The sequence below is a fragment of the Heterobasidion irregulare genome (genome assembly GCF_000320585.1).
Source record: "Heterobasidion irregulare TC 32-1 unplaced genomic scaffold scaffold_12, whole genome shotgun sequence".
NCBI classification, from domain to species: domain Eukaryota; kingdom Fungi; phylum Basidiomycota; class Agaricomycetes; order Russulales; family Bondarzewiaceae; genus Heterobasidion; species Heterobasidion irregulare.
In genome coordinates this window covers 122042-141113 of record NW_009258208.1, presented here as the reverse complement: position 1 = coordinate 141113, position 19072 = coordinate 122042, and the positions used below count along the sequence as shown (strand labels likewise).

Below are 19072 nucleotides of genomic sequence, written 5' to 3'. Positions count from 1 at the left end.
GACGTCCAATCCCCTGGCCGCCAATGCGTCCGCAATGACGGAAAACTATTTGCTCCTTACCGAATAGGAGTTGTGGATTGACCGCCATGGTGTCAATCGGTCCGCAATGACACTAAACTACGTGCTCCTTACCGCATAGGAGTTGTGATTCATCACTCTGGTGCTGAATCGTCCGCAACGACGTTAAACTACTCGTCCCTTTTAGCACAGGGATCATCATCAACGTCGTCCTTGACGAGAACGACGCTGATAATGTCCGAAATGACATTAAACTACCCTCATCCTCGGAGGAAAAGCCTATCGTGACTCGAGGGACATAGTCAGACGATAGCCCGCCTAATGCACGGCGTTAAACTGCAGGTCCGCCTACCTCACGGCGTTAAACTGAGCGGTCTCATAACTTTGAGGCGTTACAAGTTATCCGGTTTGATATAGTATAAACCGTCCATCATGCCTCAGTGGAATCTGGAGCGGGTAAAGTCTGGTCTATGGCCCTATGCACATAACCGATGAATGGTCCGGCGTGCAGAAACATCTTTCCCCACAGATATTCCATGTTGATGATGAAGCAGGTCCGAGACGACCTAGAAAGTAAACTACTGGGAGGCGCAAGACGCCTTAATAACGTCCGCAAAGACGTTAAACTACGAATCGTCCGAAACGACGATAAACTACGGACCGTCCCGCATGACGTTTTAAACTGCCAGTCGTGGATATATCTCGCACCCCGACCAATATATCAGCTGTGGTCTTGATGTCTACTCGTGCAAGCGAACGGACAGACTTGGGAAAGGAGTCAGACTCCTCCTTATTCCTCGCTGCACCCTTCAAGTCTAATTCTCTTCACATCCTTGCCTCGAACCCAACACTACACGTGGTATTCCCCACCATAGGCCCACGTTTGTGAAAAACAAACTCTGGACGCCGTAAACTGCCTCACCGGAGATGAGTCCACCGTATGGGGACAATACTGCTTGGGATTTGGCTGCAACCTCACCGGAGATGAGCTCACCGTATGGGAGCGATACTGCTTGGGGCGTCATGACTGGTAGCCTGGAGAAGTAGGCCTAAGCCTTCGTAAAGCGATCAACCTACTTGTCCATGGGCGCCATCCACTGTCGTCAAGAGGAACAACAAATCATGAGGATAGACGACTATCCTGGAAACACTGAGGTTTGGCCCTCGGAGAAGGAAGAAGAAGAACCTGATGACACGAATTAGAACCCACACGCTCGAATTTCTACACATCCACACACCACTCGCATTCATACGCCTTTCTTGATACTATTCCAGAAGCGGGCTGGAAGTAAGACCGCGATAAGGTTTACCCGCGGCAAAATCAATCCCACGGGTGAAGGAAGAACATCCTAGAGAGCGGAGGCTTGGATATCCTCACGACTCGACAAACAAACAGCTCAACAGAGATGGAAAACTCCTAGAGGATCAAACGACGTAAGTCGGTCTTCCTCCCAGAAAACGAAGTCATGTCCCGGAAGTCGCATCCGGCGACCATTCATTGGATCAAGAAAGCAAATCGTATATGGAGCGGCGATGACACGCAAGGCGTGGTCCTACCAGGCGAATAGGACGTAGAAAGGGGGTATTGTTATGATCACGTTCTATCGGGCCTACACGGCGGTCTATTCCGATACGATCATCACAAATATCACGCGGCCTCACAGGTTGAGGCGTACACCAAGGTACAGATATTAACCTTGGTCATCCACTCCCAACGGATCACCTTATCGTTGGTCGAGTATCACGGGCCTATTGTATTAGCGGGCATGGAACGCCGCCTTATAAATTACTCACACACAGGGCATGAACCTCCTAGTCTCTCCTGGCCGGAAGGAGACCAACGGAGAAGCACAAGAGTAGTCGTTATTGAGAGAGACGACTTAGAGAATACCTACAGATACATATTCGGTATTCTCACGCCCTACTTCCCAAAGTAGTATAAAAGGCCCATAGAATAGGCTGAGGATCTTCAGTCTATTCTCTTCGTTCTGATACTGTCCTCCTACAGTATCCTTCATTCCCCTGTATCCTCACATACAGGGATCTTCATCCACTGTAGTCTACCTGCTACAGTCTTCATTGCTATATCGCAATACACTTCTGGCTCCTGTGCTACACGTACAGTCGAGACCACCGTTCCACACATCCTCCACGAGTGACCTAGGGAAGAACCTCCTACTCTTGGGGTTACCGACGAGCAGTCGTAACACTACATGTACAGTCGAGACCATCGTTCCACCCTTCTTCTATAAGTGACCTAGGGAAGAACCTCCTACTCTTGGGGTTACCGAACGAGCAGTTCGTAACACTGCCTACCTGCACTTGTAGGGGTGTTTCTTAGGTGTATTTTGCACTCAGAGGCATCACTAGCATCATACTGCTAGCAAGGGCTATCGTGTCTACTGGCTGGGCAAACGACGCATCAGTATCAAGCAGAATGTTGTTTTTGCAGAGAGAGGATGTGCCGATGCTGCAGACATGACCATTTAGGTTGAGGGGGAGCCTAGGCCACACAATGCCCCGGACATCCCACCTGTGCCGTGTCTGGATGCCTCGTTGATATCTGTGCCATCCACAACATCTTCTGCGCCATCCGCAATGCCATCTGCACACACGCTGTTGCCTGTGCCACCCGCAGTCAAATCACATCCACCCAGCCCTCAAGACTCCAATCAAGGAAGGGAACTCACTGAAAGGGAGCACCTAGACATTCTGGTGACGCCTCAGGATGCTCCTGGTGTCCCTGTGCCTCCGGATTTGATCCCTGTCACATCCCAGAATGACCCCATCACTGCTGCCGACACTCCTAACAAGGAGACATTGACTTATGAGCACCAGGGACATCCCTGCCAAAATGTGCAGCCATCTGAGTACTTGCAACACCTTGAACAAGAAGAAGGCATCACAACCAGCCTTCCAAGGTCCCTCTTTCTAACAGCAAGTCTTGTGGCTGGTCCAGGTGCAGTAGAGTCGAGTGCCACATAGGCAGAGGATGAGAACAATACAGAGGAAGAGGAGGGACACACAGCTTTTGAGTGTGCGATGGCTACAAGCATGGGAGTGGACCTCAAACCTGAATATTTGGAGGAAGCATACTGTGGGAAGGATTAGCCAAAGTGAGAGTCAGCAATTCTCGAGGAAATGGCCATGATCAACCATTTTGGCACCTACACCCTTGTCAACTGGCCACCCCCAGGTGTCAATGTTGTTGTCAACAAGCTCGTCTTCAGGACGAAGCGCAATGCAGAGGGCAACATTACCAAATACAAAGTCTGGCTCATCACACAGGGCTTTACCCAGGCCCCTGGACTTGATTACACCAACACCTTCACGCCAGTCAGCAAACTTGAGTCCTTGTGCATTCTGCTCGTGCTCATAGCTCATGAGAACTGGGAGGTTGACCAGATGGACATCAAGAATGCCTATTTGAAGGGAGAGCTCGAAGAGAAGATCTACATGGAGCAGCCACCAGGCTTTGCAAAACCAGGTGAAGGACACAAGGTGTGTCTACTCCGCAAAACCATCTATGGCCTCAAGCAGTCAGAACAATGCTGGTACAAGTGGCTCTGCAACATTTTTGCAAAGCTGAAGCTCATGCACTGCTCAGTTGACCATGGCATCTTTTGGTGCCAACTCAAAAATGGCATCATCATAGTCACAGCTTCAGTGGATGACCTGGCAATCTTCATGAGCTTGAGACACCATTTTAGAAAATTGAGGAGGGACTAAAGCAGATCTTTGAGATAACAGATCTTGGTCCAATTCACTAGTTACTTGGCATTGAGATCAAGTAGGACAGGCAAGCCTGCACTCTTTCACTCTTGCAGGCTGTGTATATCAATGTGATCATTGCATGGTTCAATCTTGACAAAGCCAGCCCTCTAATGATACCCCTTGACCCTTCCTTCATTTTGAACAGCACCCAGTCACCTTCAATACCTTGCCAGTATGAGAAGATGCAGAACATGCTGTTTTGCGAAGTGATTGGTTTGCTGATATATGCAGCATGCAGGACTCGACCTGACATTGTGTTTTCGGTCACGCACCTCTTGCAATTCATGCAAAACCCTGGAAAGGCTCATTGGGAAGGTGCAAAGTGAGTTTTTAGATACCTAAAAGGCATGCAAAGCTACCGACTGATGTTCAGGACAGAACAGCATGGCCTCGAAGGTTTCTCAAATGCAGATTGGGCATCACAGGAGCATCACCACTCAATTTTGGGCTATGCATTCCTTATTAATGGAAGTGCTATATCCTGGTCAGCCAAGAAGCAAGCCATTGTAGCTCTTTCAAGCACCAAGGCTGAGTATGTTGCTATTACACATGCTTTAAAGGAAGCTTTCTGGCTCGGTGCATTTCTCACTAACATCTTTTGCACACCCCACACAACACCTATTTTACTGTTTTGTGACAACCAGTCTACAATTGCCCTCGTGCTTGACAATGCTTTTCATGCACGCATAAAACATATCAATATCCATTATCACTTTATTTGCAAGGCCGTTGATGAGGGCCACATCACTCTTGCCTACTGTCCAACCAATAAGATGGTTGCTGATATCTTCATAAAGGTGCTCCCATAACCAAAGGTAGAGAAGATGGTCACATTCTTAGGGCTCCAGGCAGTTTGAGGGGGAGTGTTGAGATTTACTGTAGTGACAAACGTGCACGAAGGCACAGCGGTATGTTTTGACTTCAAACAAACTATTACATAATATGTTACCAGTTTCCTTTTATAGACTCACTCAGACATGTTACCTTGCGGAGTTGATGCCTTGGTACTATATAGTTCCTATTCACATTCCGAACACACTACCATTACCACACATTCATTGTTATCGAGCACCTCAGTCATTGTCTACATATACTAAGATGAGCTACTATACCATTTATACTTTCATAGACCTTTTACTGACTTGCCATAGTCACTCATTTGCTTGCGCTTCTATTAGGTACTTATTATATATATCAGTTATTGTTTACACACACTGAGTCACTTATTTGCTCATGCTTCTATTAGTTAGCCTCGTAAACTCTAACACAGTGGTACTTACTATTTTCTACTGCTAATTAAAGACTTCTTAGTATAGAATTAGTGCTAATATTATAAAATTAGAAACTAATCCAATGCTTACAATGTGTTGCTCCCAATTAGGAAATTAGACACTTTTAGATGCTATTAACACTTTTAGATGCTATCAAGACTTTTAGATACTTTTAGACACTATTAGATATAATCCAGAGCTAATACAAGAGGGTGCCTAACCTAACTATGATTGAGTATAATATTCAATAGGACTCTACTAGTATAGACAATGCTATCTTAATTTGTAAATTTGATCAAAAACATAATTATAAATAATTAAGATCCAATAAGAGAGAGGGGTTTTCTAAATAGCCACTAGTGAGGTAGAGGGTGGGGACAAGAGTATATGTATGGCATGCCTATATATAAATAAGCACAAGATTGTTGGAGGTGATCTTAATATGCTTAGTGCACATATTTCCTATATGGCAGGCAAATATATCATTTTGGCACCATATACTAATATAACTGTCTTTTCCACAGCCTAATAGCTAGAGGAAAACACCAAGTTTGAGCATCTTCTATATAACAAGATAATAAACAATATAAATGGTGCTAAAAATTATAATATTAATAGTGATAATGATTGTATGCTGCACAAGACAGTATTGACCACTGTACTAATAAACAAGGTCTATAAGGCTGCATATAGCATAAACCTAAGCCCAACCCACATATTGTGTCCTGTAATGACCAGTATATCTGGAAAACCACTCCTTTGTATTAGCTCCGGATTATATCTAATAGTGTCTAAAAGTATCTAAAAGTGTTAATAGCATCTAAAAGTGTCTAATTCCTCATTGGGAGCAATATATTATGAGCATTGGATTGGTTTTTGATTTCATAATATTAGCACTAATTCCATACCAAGAAGTCTTTAATTAGCAGTAGGAAATAGTAAGTACTACTGCTCTATCAGTGAGAAGGTAAAGATGTGGCACATTCTACACTATTCCAGCATATTACTTTTCTCCATATATGCCTGCACCATTATCTTGTAGCTTTTTTGCTGATTTTCTAGCTGCCTTTATAATAGACATAGAAAGAGGGAAATATGCATTGATGTCCCAGCCACTTTGTTGGCAGCTTAGCAGCTGCTGTTAGGACCGTGTCCTAACACGTGCTTGGCACGTGGACAACCGGGAAGGTCAGGTGTTTCCCTGGACTCGAACCATTGACGATTAGGACTGTGACTTGACACGCGTCTAGGCACGTGACTCAGGACATGGTCATGAGCTACGCACATGACTCGGACTCGGACTGTTTATCATTCACATGCTAACGCATGAACGCTTTCGTCTCAGTTTCGGATTGATTACTATTCACATGCTAACGCATGAACGCTTACGATACTATGCTTTCCCCCTTTTGTTCTGATGACTGATGTCGATCGTGATCGGTTCCTCTTCTATTGTGCTTACTGATTGGATCACGATCGGTTCCTTATTTCTGATTGATGCGAACAGACATTTGATATACTTACTATACATGGCTACATCCAAGAGCCGCGGAGTACGAACGATGACTGCGGCTTACCGATGTCGATCGTTGATAGTACTTAGTGTTTCGAAGCACGGACCATATGTCCGTCCCGCCCTAAATAGTCCTGTACTATATATAGGGGAGCTGAGCTTCCTAGAAGCCTCAGCTCGTTCACTTTGTATACATCTTGATCTCAGCACTGCGCCCGGCGTCTGGCTGCCTTCCCAGCTCACGCTTCGCGATCTCTGTCAGATCTAAAGAACCATACTCAGTCTGACGACGCACTGGACTCGTCTCACAGCTCTTATCACCCTCTACCGCCTGCAACGTATCAAGGACTCGCTGCCTATCGAGTCATCCGTTGGGACCCCTCCGAAGTCATCTGTTGTATCGGAGAAGACTTGTTCGTACCAGACGAACATCGTCACGTGATCAACCAGCATCTCCTCAGACTCTTCGAGGAGAAGATCAATACAGACCAACCCTTCTTGGAACAAGCCCAACGACGAGCAGTCGTATTCATTCGGTGGGCCGTCACTATCAGCTTCAGCCCAGGGAACCCCTCTTAGTGCATCACGTGCACTCGACTAAGCCTAGCCGGCTTAACACTTGAACGAGCTCTCTCTTCCCTGCCCTGAAGAAACACTCTGGACCAGCAACGACTACAGTCACTAGCAGCAGCCGCACACCAACTGCTAGAAGAAAGAAACCGCAGCAGCATCTTAGCCACCAGGATTAACCAAGCACCCCACGAAGGAACGCCTAGGTTAACAGAGACCAGCACCCACATCAGATACTCGGCAATCGGACGAGTATACGCAGGAGTAGCCTCATATCGGCTACAGCACATACAAGATTACTTCTTCATCGGAAGAATCGGATTCCCCTTTCTGGGGCTTTGCTTCACCAACGAACCCAGGACACCAGTCTCCGCAGTTGGAGATCCAGGACTCAACTTTATTCACACCAGGAATACCGTTGACATCGACGACGGAAGACCAAGTAACTTCCCAGCAGATCACATCGCATCCCTTCGCAAGCGCATCACCCAGGACGTTGATTCAGGAGGAATCAGACAGGAGTTACTCGAGAACAGTCACCAAAGGAGCGACTACACAATCTTCATCTTCTGGACCTACACCATCCCGAACTAGGACGTGCTGGATCCTACTGGATACTCACCCCATCGAACCGAAATCATCGGCACCGTATCAGTTATCCGACGAGGAGAGTTCGCCCACAAAACTTATCATTTCCGAACAGTCGTCGCAGGACAAACCTTTGACGAGATCCTCACATTCCTGGACCAGATCAACAACGGGATTAACGAAATCATCCGCAGAGAACCCACACTCCAAGAAGGACTCCGAGCCGGAAGAAGACACGAGATCCCCTTCTTCTTCACAGAATAAACCATTGAGCCAACAATCCCAAAAGGATACCCGCCCCCGTACCACAATAACCCGATCTACATCTTCGACCACCTACCCGAGGACGTCGACCCAGACACCGTTTATTGTGACGAAGAGAACCGACACTTCTACATCGGAGGAATCCTCACCGGATTCTACACAGGAGTTGGAAAAGAAGAATTCTACAAGAAACCCTTCTTCGACAAGGAGATCCACGCCGCACCCAAACTACAGACCACTAAGCTCGCAATCGTCGCAGCCGAGCTCAGAAGAATCAAGCCTAAATCACCAACACATCGGAATCGTAACTCACCAAGACCACACGTTTATAACGTACCCAGGGAAACAGCCAGTGGAAGTCGACTCTCTCGAAGAAACACGCCCGCTACATCCCCGATACAAGAAACCTCTCCCCAAACAAGCATCCGAACCCCTTCACCGGACGAAAGCACCCGGGAAGAGCATACTCAAGAACCAGATACAAGTGGAGAGCCTCCTGACGATCACCAGCCCCCGTCCAGTGAGATGTCGACAAATCCTAGAAATCCTGAGTCCAAGGGACCGGCTATGGCCAAGCCCACTCCCTTCGACGGAAACCGAAAACGAACGGAGCAGTTCCTCCACAAAATCGACCTGATGATCCTCGCCAGGAAACACGACTTCCCGGACGAGTTTACAAAGATCGCATACGCCTTGTCCTACATGAAAGGAGGATCAGCAGGGATATGGGCGAGGAACTTCACCAAGGCCAGGAACACAAACGACGATTGGGACCACTACACGTGGAAACCCACTACCGACATGACCTCAGTCCGTCAAAAGATCTCGACGGACTTCGAGGAATTCGACAAGACAGCAGACGCCAGAGACAAGTTGGCCAGGATCAACCAAGGAAAGGAGTCCTTCAACACGTACCTCCAGTTGTTCGAGCAAATCGCCGAACTAGCAGGGGTTGATCTCGAGACCAAGAAGACGCACTTCCTACGGGGCCTCAAATGGGAGTTGGCCCGAGGAATTTATCAGGACCCAGCAACACAGACGACATGGGACGAACTAGTAGCCAAGGCCAAACGACACGAGACAATGCGCATAGAAGAAATGCGCGCACGAGACCTTCGGCAGGGGAAGTACCAAGTTTTCACCCTGACCAACTACTACTCGAACTTCGCCCCGACCCCACGTCACGAGAGGGAATCCCAATATGTCCCCATGGACGTAGACGCAGCCGAATTGGAGGTCGACGCCATCCGCTTCAAGAAGCTTACGCCGGAAGAAAGGAACCGGCTCTACAAAGAAGGAAAGTGCTTCTATTGCAAAAAGACCGGGCACATGGCGTGCGGATGTCCATCTCGACCCAAGAGAAGATTCCCACCTCCTTCAAAAGGAAGGTTCGTTCCTAGGTCCCGCACTATGAGGGCCCTGGAAGCGGACGAAGAAGAGGAAGAAGAATACCGGGACACACGCAGACCCAGCGCAGACCCCGAAGAACGAATGGGAATGGGACGAGGCGAAATCGCCAATCTCCAAGCCAACAAAGAGGGTTTTTAAAGTCTCTTCCACCGGCAGCGGGTGTGAAGAGTAGGATTCTTGCAGGAAATCGGTACGCTCCTCTGGCCAGTAACAATGCTGACCAAGAGCATGGACATCCAGACACGTTATATCTCTCCGAAATGAAAACTCGTGGTGCACCATCACTTCGGATCGAGACGGAACTCATAGGCAAGAATCGAAAGGCTGCTACACAGGCTCTGGTCGACAGCGGAGCAACAGGCATATTCATGCATCCCAACTTTGTGGAAAAGCATGGAATCAGGACGAGTAGGACTCCCCACCCCATCCCAGTCAATACGGTCCAAAACACGGAATTCAAAGGAGGACCAATCACGAGGTTCGCAGAACTCAAACTACAAGTTCTAGGCGAACAAGGGGGAGCACACATCGAGTCGGCAAGATTCTACATCGCCGAAATCGGAAAAGAGGACGTCATTCTAGGAACCGACTGGTTATTGGAACACAACCCAGAGGTCGACTGGCACGCGTATGGACTACACTTCACTAGGTGCCCACCGACATGCGACATCATAGGAGGACCAGTCAAGGCAAAAAGGGCCTTTAGGAAACCAGGACGTCAAGAACCAGGAGTACGGCGCATGGTGACAGTACCGCGAGAGCGCGACTACTCAATCCCATTGCAGAAGCCAGGGAAAGGACAGCTAGGTCGGAAAGTGGGAAACACCACAGTACCACATCCGCGGATATTGCCTAAAATCCGGGGGTCGCAACCCAAAGGCACGAACAGGGAGTACTCGCTCAGGACCCAAGCCAGAAATTACACGGCGCCGACATGGGCAGAAGAGGAGCCCCAAGAAGGTGGTGGACCGCTATCGGCTCTACCTTCCACGGATCTAGACGAAGATGGAGTATACCTCGTCAGGTATCTGGAGACAGGGCAACTAGAAGCCCTGGAGTTATACAACGACCACGAGGAAGGATACGACATCCATCGCGTGGAAACCTCCATCGCCAATACACCGGCACGCAAGGCGGAGCCTGCCAAGGCAGCGATAGGCAAGCAAACGAAACACACCAATTCACAGAAATTGGCAGAAGAGGCCTCGAAAGGGAAACCTGAATTATCCTTCGAGGAAATCGTACCCAAAGAATACTGGAGTTATAGGAAGGTTTTCGAAGGTCGAAAACCTGGGAAACTACCTCCCAAACGACCATGGGACCACAAGATCGAACTCAAGGACGACATGGAACACTCGCTCAGGCCGAAACTTTACAGCCTCAGTCCCATGGAGCAAGAGGAACTCAAGAAATTCATCGACAACAGTCTCAAGAAGGGATTCATCAGAGAATCCAAGTCGCACATGGCATCCCCGTTCTTCTTTATCAAGAAGAAAAATGGAAAGCTACGGCCGGTAATGGACTACCGGAAGCTTAACGAAATAACGATCAAGAACAAGTATCCTCTCCCGATCATTCAAGAGTTACTGGATCTCTTGACAGAGGCGGAATACTTCTCGCTGGTGGACATCGACACTGGATACAACAACATCCTCATCGACGAAAAGGATGTCCACAAGGCAGCGTTCGTAACGAATCTAGGGATGTACGAACCTCTGGTTATGTACTTTGGCCTCACCAACTCGCCGGCAACGTTCCAAACTATGATGAACTCGCTTTTCAAGGACCTCATCTATGCAGGACGAGTGGCCATCTACATGGACGACATCTTGGTATTCTCAAAGACTATGGACGAACACATCAAGACGATGAAACAGGTTTTACAGATATTGCAGGATAACGACTTGTACCTGCAACCCTCGAAATGTCATTTTCACAAAACGAAAATTGACTATCTCGGGTACGTCATCTCTCATGGACATCTAGAAATGGACCCAATCAAGGTGGCCGGTATCATGGACTGGCCCACACCGACCAAAGTCAAGGAGGTCCAATCGTTTTTGGGATTCTGCAACTTCTATCGCAGATTCATCAAGGATTACTCGAAAATAGCTAGGCCGCTATTCGAGTTGACACAGAAGGAGCGCAGTTGGGACTGGACGACGGCATGCGAGGAGGCATTCCAAGCACTCAAGAAGATATTCATCTCGTCTCCAGTACTCATCATGCCGGAAACCAGGAACCCATTCCGCATCGAATGCGGTGCATCCGACTTCGCTACCGGAGCAGTATTATCCCAAGTCGCCCCAGATGGGAAATGGCACCCATGCGCATACATTTCCAAGTCGCTCTCACCCACCGAACGCAACTACCCGATCTACGACAAAGAGTTGCTAGCGGTCGTTCGAGCTTTTGAAGCTTGGCGACATTACTTGGAGGGCACTGAGACTCCGGTAGACGTCTGGACGGACCACAAGAACCTCGAATGGTTCCGATCAAGTCAAAAGTTGAACCGTCGGCAAGCAAGATGGTCGCTATTCCTCTCGCGTTTCGACTACAAGTTAACGCACAAGGCGGGGACGACCAATAAATCCGACGGTCTGTCACGGCGTCCAGACCATAAAGAGGGGGTGGAATTTGACAATTCAGGCGAAACGCTCTTGGAACCCAAGCTTTTCGATCAAACACCGGAAAAGAGCAGAAGACCTTTCGCAGACGTCAATGCAATCACCACAGAGGACGAACTGGACCCCCACGAGATATGGCACATCAGAGCCACAGGACGAGGAGGCGTCACAATCATTGACGAAGACCTCAAGAATCGAATCACAGCAGCAAACCAGAAGGACAAGTGGCTACTCGAAACCTTAGCCAAGATCCAGGAGCTAGGCCCAAGAAGCATGAAGAAAGGCCTACAGGAATGGAACGAAGAAGACGGACTCGTCCTACACAGAGGAAAAATCTATGTTCCTCAGGACGAACAACTACGCAGAGACATCATCAAGTTGAACCACGATAATCTAGCAGCAGGACACCCAGGACAAAGAGGAACACTAGCAGCAGTAGGGCAAGAATTCACCTGGCCCGGAATATCGAACACAATCCACCAATACATGGAAGGATGCGCAACCTGCCAATCTACCAAGAACGACACGCATCCGATGATGGTTCCTCTCCAGCCAACGGAGATTCCAGACCGACCGTTTGGAACGATTACCATGGATTTCATCACGGATCTTCCCCAGTCAAACGGATTCGACTCACTCCACGTGGTAACAGACAGATTCACGAAGACGGCCGTCATCACACCATGTCTAAAGAACATTGACTCAGACGGGACGGCCCAACTATTATTGGAGCACACGTGGAGAAGATACGGACTACCCGACAAGATCATATCGGATAGAGGACCCCAATTCGCGTCGAAAGTGGCACAAGCACTACTCAAGGAACTAGGGGTTAAATCGGCGCTCAGCACAGCATATCACCCACAAACCGATGGCGCCACGGAACGAATGAACCAGGAACTGGAGCAATATCTTAGGGCATTTTGCAACTCGTCACAGGACGACTGGGCCGACCTCATTCCCTATGCAGAATACGCCCACAACGTACACCAGCACTCAGCCACGAAGAAGTCACCATTCGAACTTCTACACGGATACCAACCAAGGGCGTATCCGGCGATTATAGGAAACACGAATGTCCCCACCGCCGACGCGCGACTTGAAGCTCTGCAACGTGCTAGGAAGGAAGCACAAGCCAGCCTCGAAATCGCAGCCGAAGCCATGAGGATACAGCACGACCGTTTTGGAACGGAGTTACCGCCTTTCAAGAAAGGAGACCAAGTATGGTTAGATGGGAAGAACATCCACACAGACCACCCATCGGAGAAACTAAGACCCAAACGATTTGGGCCGTTCGAGATTATCGACACTATCGGCACAGTCAATTTCAAGCTGAAGCTGCCGAACAACTGGCAGCGCATTCACGACGTCTTCCATGCTAGTCGACTTACGCCCTACAAAGAGAACGCAACACATGGACCCAACTACCCCAAACCGGCACCAGATCTGATCGAGGGGCAAGAAGAATTCGAAGTCGAGAAGGTCGTCGGAGCTCGACGCTTCGGGAGATGGAAGACCCTCCAGTACCTGATCAAATGGAAGGGCTATCCGGAATCGGATAACTCTTGGGAATCAGCGGATCACGTCACCAACGCCAAGGAGGCCGTCGCGGAGTTCTATAAACGACACCCTTCAGCACCCAAAGGAAGGGAAGCATCGATCCGAGTATTGAAGGCCGACCTGGAAGACAACCGAGAAGCTGAGGAAGATCAGGTCAGGAAACAACTCGAGAAAACCCCTAGCGGCAGGAAACTACTCGCCACAAAGGACGCTCGCCAAATCCTACAAGAGCGAGAAGATCAACGAGAAGAAGATCGAATCACGAAGGCGCTGTTGGACCTGCCAGGAAGAAGGCTTCTAGACGAAGGATACACCATTCGACAAATTCAGCTAAAGGCACGAGAGCTGAATCGACAATTCAAGGACGACGAGTACAAACTCGAAGGGCGCCGCATCGGGAAATCATACCTCGACAAGGGGACCACTCCAGCCAAGCTCAAAGAAAACGCAGCCGCCCAGCTAAAGGACGTAAAAGATGCCGGCAACAGGAGGAGAGCCCAAGGCCTCCAAATCCCGGAGACGCTTTACTCGGCAAAGTTCAAGACATTGGGAATTCTGGAAATAGCGACAGAACACGCCGAGAAGGACGCCAAATTAAAGAAGCCATCAGCACCTCCGCAGTCGAGAAGGACGGGATCAGCGGACCGACAAGAAGCGCCCAGGAAGGAACTCGATCGAGGATCCTCTAGGACTTACGCTACAAGCGAACGATCAAGCAACCTTAATCGGGAACGATCGGACCCACGCGTCAGGAGTCAGAAGGCAACCACGGACACTTCTCCAAGCAAGACCTACTCGGAACGGTCTTGGACGAAGCCACAGCGCAAACCCTCAGACAGCGCAAATTGGCGCGCCCAGGCATATCAAGAGCTGCAAAGGCAGACGAATCGCGGTTTGGCATGGCCGAACAAACGACGGTGATTCAAGCAGGAACCACCACCACGGACACGACCCGAAACACGATCCTCGCCAGGACCACTGTCGCTACGCCTACTCAAGCCTCGACCACACCACCGTCCTTACTCGCTCAAACAGGAAGGAAAGGAATCTATAAAAGAACGCTTGTCGAGACCCAAATCTCTCCCCAACTTCCCCACCAAACCTTTCCTCTACCTGGATATGTCTTCCTCTACACTCCTCCCTCTCCTCAACGGCACCACCCATCTGTCTCCACTTGCCCTCCCAATGCCGGAGCCATTCTCCCATCTCCCCATGACCGACATTCATAACGCTCTCCCCTATCCCTACGCCGACCCATTCCCCGGAAACCGGCTCCCTCCCATCCCAGTCTTTGACGACGCAGGCCGACCCATTTCTAGACCCAGCAGCCCGCCATACGATCCGGAACAGGCAGCTAGGGAACACGAGGTCCATCATTCGACGCCCGTGTCCCCACCACGAACGGGATCGCCAACGGACTGGGTAAACCATGTCCGCGAAGCGGAAAGAGCAGGAGCTGCAACCCATCCACCTTCTCCACTAACCAACAACTGGTGGAATGGCGCCCGCGCTTCGGAACGAGTCTGGCCCCCTCTCCTCAACCCCTCACCCTCTCCTCCTCCTCTTATCCTGCCGCCACCTGCCACCGACACACGACTTTGCTGGGAGTGCGATCGCCCGGGACATCTCATCGCCAATTGTCCTATCACCCGTATCCGCCGTCGCTCTGACATCACAGCGCGTAACTTCATACGCGACTACGAAGCCTACGGCGAAGTAGTCGAGCTCCTGTCGACGCAGCTGGAACATGTCGCGGAAAACTATGGGTACTACTGGCACATTCGAGACCGGATGATCGACGACGCCAACTGGGAGGGACACCCGACACGTCATGCCCCTGTCATGGACCCACGCACTTTCATGGCTCTCCCCATCCGCGGTCCTGATGTCGTCACGAGCCAACGACGAGTGTAAAAAGGGGGGTAGTGTTAGGACCGTGTCCTAACACGTGCTTGGCACGTGGACAACTGGGAAGGTCAGGTGTTTCCCTGGACTCGAACCATTGACGATTAGGACTGTGACTTGACACGCGTCTAGGCACGTGACTCAGGACATGGTCATGAGCTACGCACATGACTCGGACTCGGACTGTTTATCATTCACATGCTAACGCATGAACGCTTTCGTCTCAGTTTCGGATTGATTACTATTCACATGCTAACGCATGAACGCTTACGATACTATGCTTTCCCCCTTTTGTTCTGATGACTGATGTCGATCGTGATCGGTTCCTCTTCTATTGTGCTTACTGATTGGATCACGATCGGTTCCTTATTTCTGATTGATGCGAACAGACATTTGATATACTTACTATACATGGCTACATCCAAGAGCCGCGGAGTACGAACGATGACTGCGGCTTACCGATGTCGATCGTTGATAGTACTTAGTGTTTCGAAGCACGGACCATATGTCCGTCCCGCCCTAAATAGTCCTGTACTATATATAGGGGAGCTGAGCTTCCTAGAAGCCTCAGCTCGTTCACTTTGTATACATCTTGATCTCAGCACTGCGCCCGGCGTCTGGCTGCCTTCCCAGCTCATGCTTCGCGATCTCTGTCAGATCTAAAGAACCATACTCAGTCTGACGACGCACTGGACTCGTCTCACAGCTCTTATCACCCTCTACCGCCTGCAACGTATCAAGGACTCGCTGCCTATCGAGTCATCCGTTGGGACCCCTCCGAAGTCATCTGTTGTATCGGAGAAGACTTGTTCGTACCAGACGAACATCGTCACGTGATCAACCAGCATCTCCTCAGACTCTTCGAGGAGAAGATCAATACAGACCAACCCTTCTTGGAACAAGCCCAACGACGAGCAGTCGTATTCATTCGGTGGGCCGTCACTATCAGCTTCAGCCCAGGGAACCCCTCTTAGTGCATCACGTGCACTCGACTAAGCCTAGCCGGCTTAACAGCTGCCACAAGAGGCTCTGAAGACCTCAGTATCTTGGCCTTGCACACAGGATCATTGAAGTTGTCATCATTAGCCAATGCTTGCTACTGGTCATTATAGGACACAACATGTGGGTTGGGCTTAGGGATGTGCTACATGTAGCCTTGCAGACCTTGTTTATTAGTACGGTGGTTAATACTGTCTTGTGCAGCACATAATCATCACCACTATTGATATTACAATTCTTAGTGCCATCTACACTGTCCACTGCCTTATTATATAGAAGATACTCAAACTTAGTGTTTTTCTCTAGCTATTGGGCTATAAAAAAGATAGTCATGTTGGTATATAGTGCAAGAACGATATATTTGCCTGCTATGTAGGAAATATGTGCACTAAGCATATCAAGATCATCTTAAACAATCTTATGCTTATTTATATATAGGCATGCCATATATATACCCTTGTCCCCACCCTCCACCTCACTAGTGGCCATTTGGAAAACCCCTCTCTCTTATTGGATCTTAATTATTGATAATTATTAATAACAATAATTTGAGCTAATTATGGCTAATTATTCATAATCATGTTTTTGATCAAATTTGCAAATTAAGGTAGTATTGTCTATACTAGTAGAGTCTTATTGAATATTATACTCAATCATAGTTTTACACATTCTAAATCCAAATTGTATAAGTGCCATAATTTGTTTTTACCCTATATAAAGTGTATTATCAATTTTCCATTGGTTTATTATCTTCTTAGTGGTGTTTAAACTAAATCCTAAAAGACCTGACTTTTTATGTGTTTATTGACCTATTTATTTATAAGAGAGAGGAAAGATAAATGTTGTATAAAATCAGAGATGTTGAGGTTGCCTATATTATGTCTACTTATTTAGATTACCAAGTTTATATGTTAGACCTTGTGGCTTAGTGGCTTAGAGCATCTGTCCTGGGTGCTTGTATATATGAGGTTGTTGTTTCAACTCTGGCAAAAGGCAAGTTTGTTATAAGGTATATTCTGTATTTAGGTATTTAACTAGTGCTCTGATAGACATGACTCTATAAGAAGGCTATGAGAACTATGATGCTTGATTTATTATTATTATTTGGAAATTTCAAGTTATAATCAATTCTAATAATTCCTAATTTAAGAAAATTATGTCTAATTAGAACAGGTTTAGAGGGGGGGTAAGCTAAAAATGTCTAATCCTAATCTTTTATAATTTAGTATAGTAGGGCATCAATTATACCTAATTAGAGCTTAATATAAGGGGGTGGTTTTCCAGATGGTGACACTACCTTCTCATGAATCATATATAGACACTCCATGGATAACTTTGTGGCATACTAAAATTATTAATAAGACAATCATAGCTATAATTATATTACAAATGCCAAGTTAATGGTTTTAAAAAAGACAAGACTAGTGATCTGCAGCATGACAATAAACTATGGGGCTACCAAAAAGACTAAATACATATGCACACAAATATTTTGGACCACAGCTAGTCTCTAGAGGGATGAGCTTAATTGTCTTTGCTCATTCAACATAGGAATATAGTAAACAAACTATCTGAAAGTTGAGAAGTAGAAATACACCTATAAGATAAATATGCCATATAAAATCAAGCTTAGAAATAGTCCAATAAGAGTGGGCCCCTATCCATAGGTGGCTATATAAAGTGAGTAAAATTGGGAAGAGAATCTAAGGGATATATATAGTATTAAACCCATCAGGGAAAAGCTCTATATTAGATTAACCATAGTTAAGCATAAATATAGCTATATTTTACCAATTACCATTAAGGATTTTTAGCTAACCCCCCTCTAATCCTGAAATTATAAGATCTAATTAGAGCCAATTGAAGCTAATTTATTATATGGATTTTCGGAAAAATATCAACTGGGATGTATAAAATTATAATTAGGTTATAGATTTCAATGGGACTGTAATAATATGGACAATGTCCCCTTAATTGCAAATTTGGTTATAAAGTTGATTATAGATAATATATTCTAATTAGCATAGATTAGTATTTTGAATAATTGGATCTAGTTAAATAGGATATTTTTCCAGATATATGTATAAATAGCTAAGATAAGCTTCTGAGAAGCTTAGCTCATTCACTTTATATATACTTGATCTCTGCACTATACCCAGTGTCTAGCTACCTTTCCAGCTTATGCATTGTGAACTTTACCAGATCCAAAGTATTTTACTAAGTCTAACAAAGCACTGGACTCATTTTAAAGCCTCACTTACTCTCATTATGCTACTATCTATCATAGGCTTGCAGCCTATCAAATCTTGTCTAAAAACCCATCAAAAGTTATCTATTGGATTGGAGAAGATGGCCCTGTCAACAACGAACATTATGCCATTAATAAGAAACATTTCCTATATCTCTTTGAAAATAAGATCAATCATAATGAATTCTTTCTCACTCAAGCATAGCAAAGAGCCATACTATTCATCTACTAGACTATTACTATTTAGATAGCCTAGGAACCCTTTCCACATGCCTACCAGTCACATAATAAACCTAATAGCATCTGGAAAAATGTCCTTTCTTAA

At 47.2% G+C, this 19072-nt stretch overlaps 4 protein-coding genes across 4 annotated transcripts; all 4 read left to right on the top strand.

Moving 5' to 3' along the window:
* Positions 1-2616: 2616 nt before the first annotated feature.
* Positions 2617-3003, top strand: HETIRDRAFT_119083 (uncharacterized protein; the record flags this gene model as incomplete). The annotated part of the gene is made up of 1 exon (XM_009553655.1): positions 2617-3003. The coding sequence occupies one exon, from the start codon at positions 2617-2619 to the stop codon at positions 3001-3003; it is 387 nt and encodes a 128-aa protein (XP_009551950.1).
* Positions 3004-3381: 378 nt separating this feature from the next.
* On the top strand, positions 3382-3708 carry HETIRDRAFT_247684 (uncharacterized protein; the record flags this gene model as incomplete). The annotated part of the gene is made up of 1 exon (XM_009553654.1): positions 3382-3708. A coding segment is annotated over one exon (327 nt), but the record flags the coding sequence as incomplete, so codon positions are not given.
* Positions 3709-8523: 4815 nt separating this feature from the next.
* HETIRDRAFT_329905 (uncharacterized protein) lies at positions 8524-9546 on the top strand (the record flags this gene model as incomplete). Its single annotated transcript, XM_009553653.1, has 1 exon — positions 8524-9546. One exon carries the CDS (start codon positions 8524-8526, stop codon positions 9544-9546), a length of 1023 nt encoding a protein of 340 aa, XP_009551948.1.
* Positions 9547-14585: 5039 nt separating this feature from the next.
* HETIRDRAFT_329793 (uncharacterized protein) lies at positions 14586-15509 on the top strand (the record flags this gene model as incomplete). The annotated part of the gene is made up of 1 exon (XM_009553652.1): positions 14586-15509. A coding segment is annotated over one exon (924 nt), but the record flags the coding sequence as incomplete, so codon positions are not given.
* Between the last annotated feature and the right edge of the window lie 3563 nt (positions 15510-19072).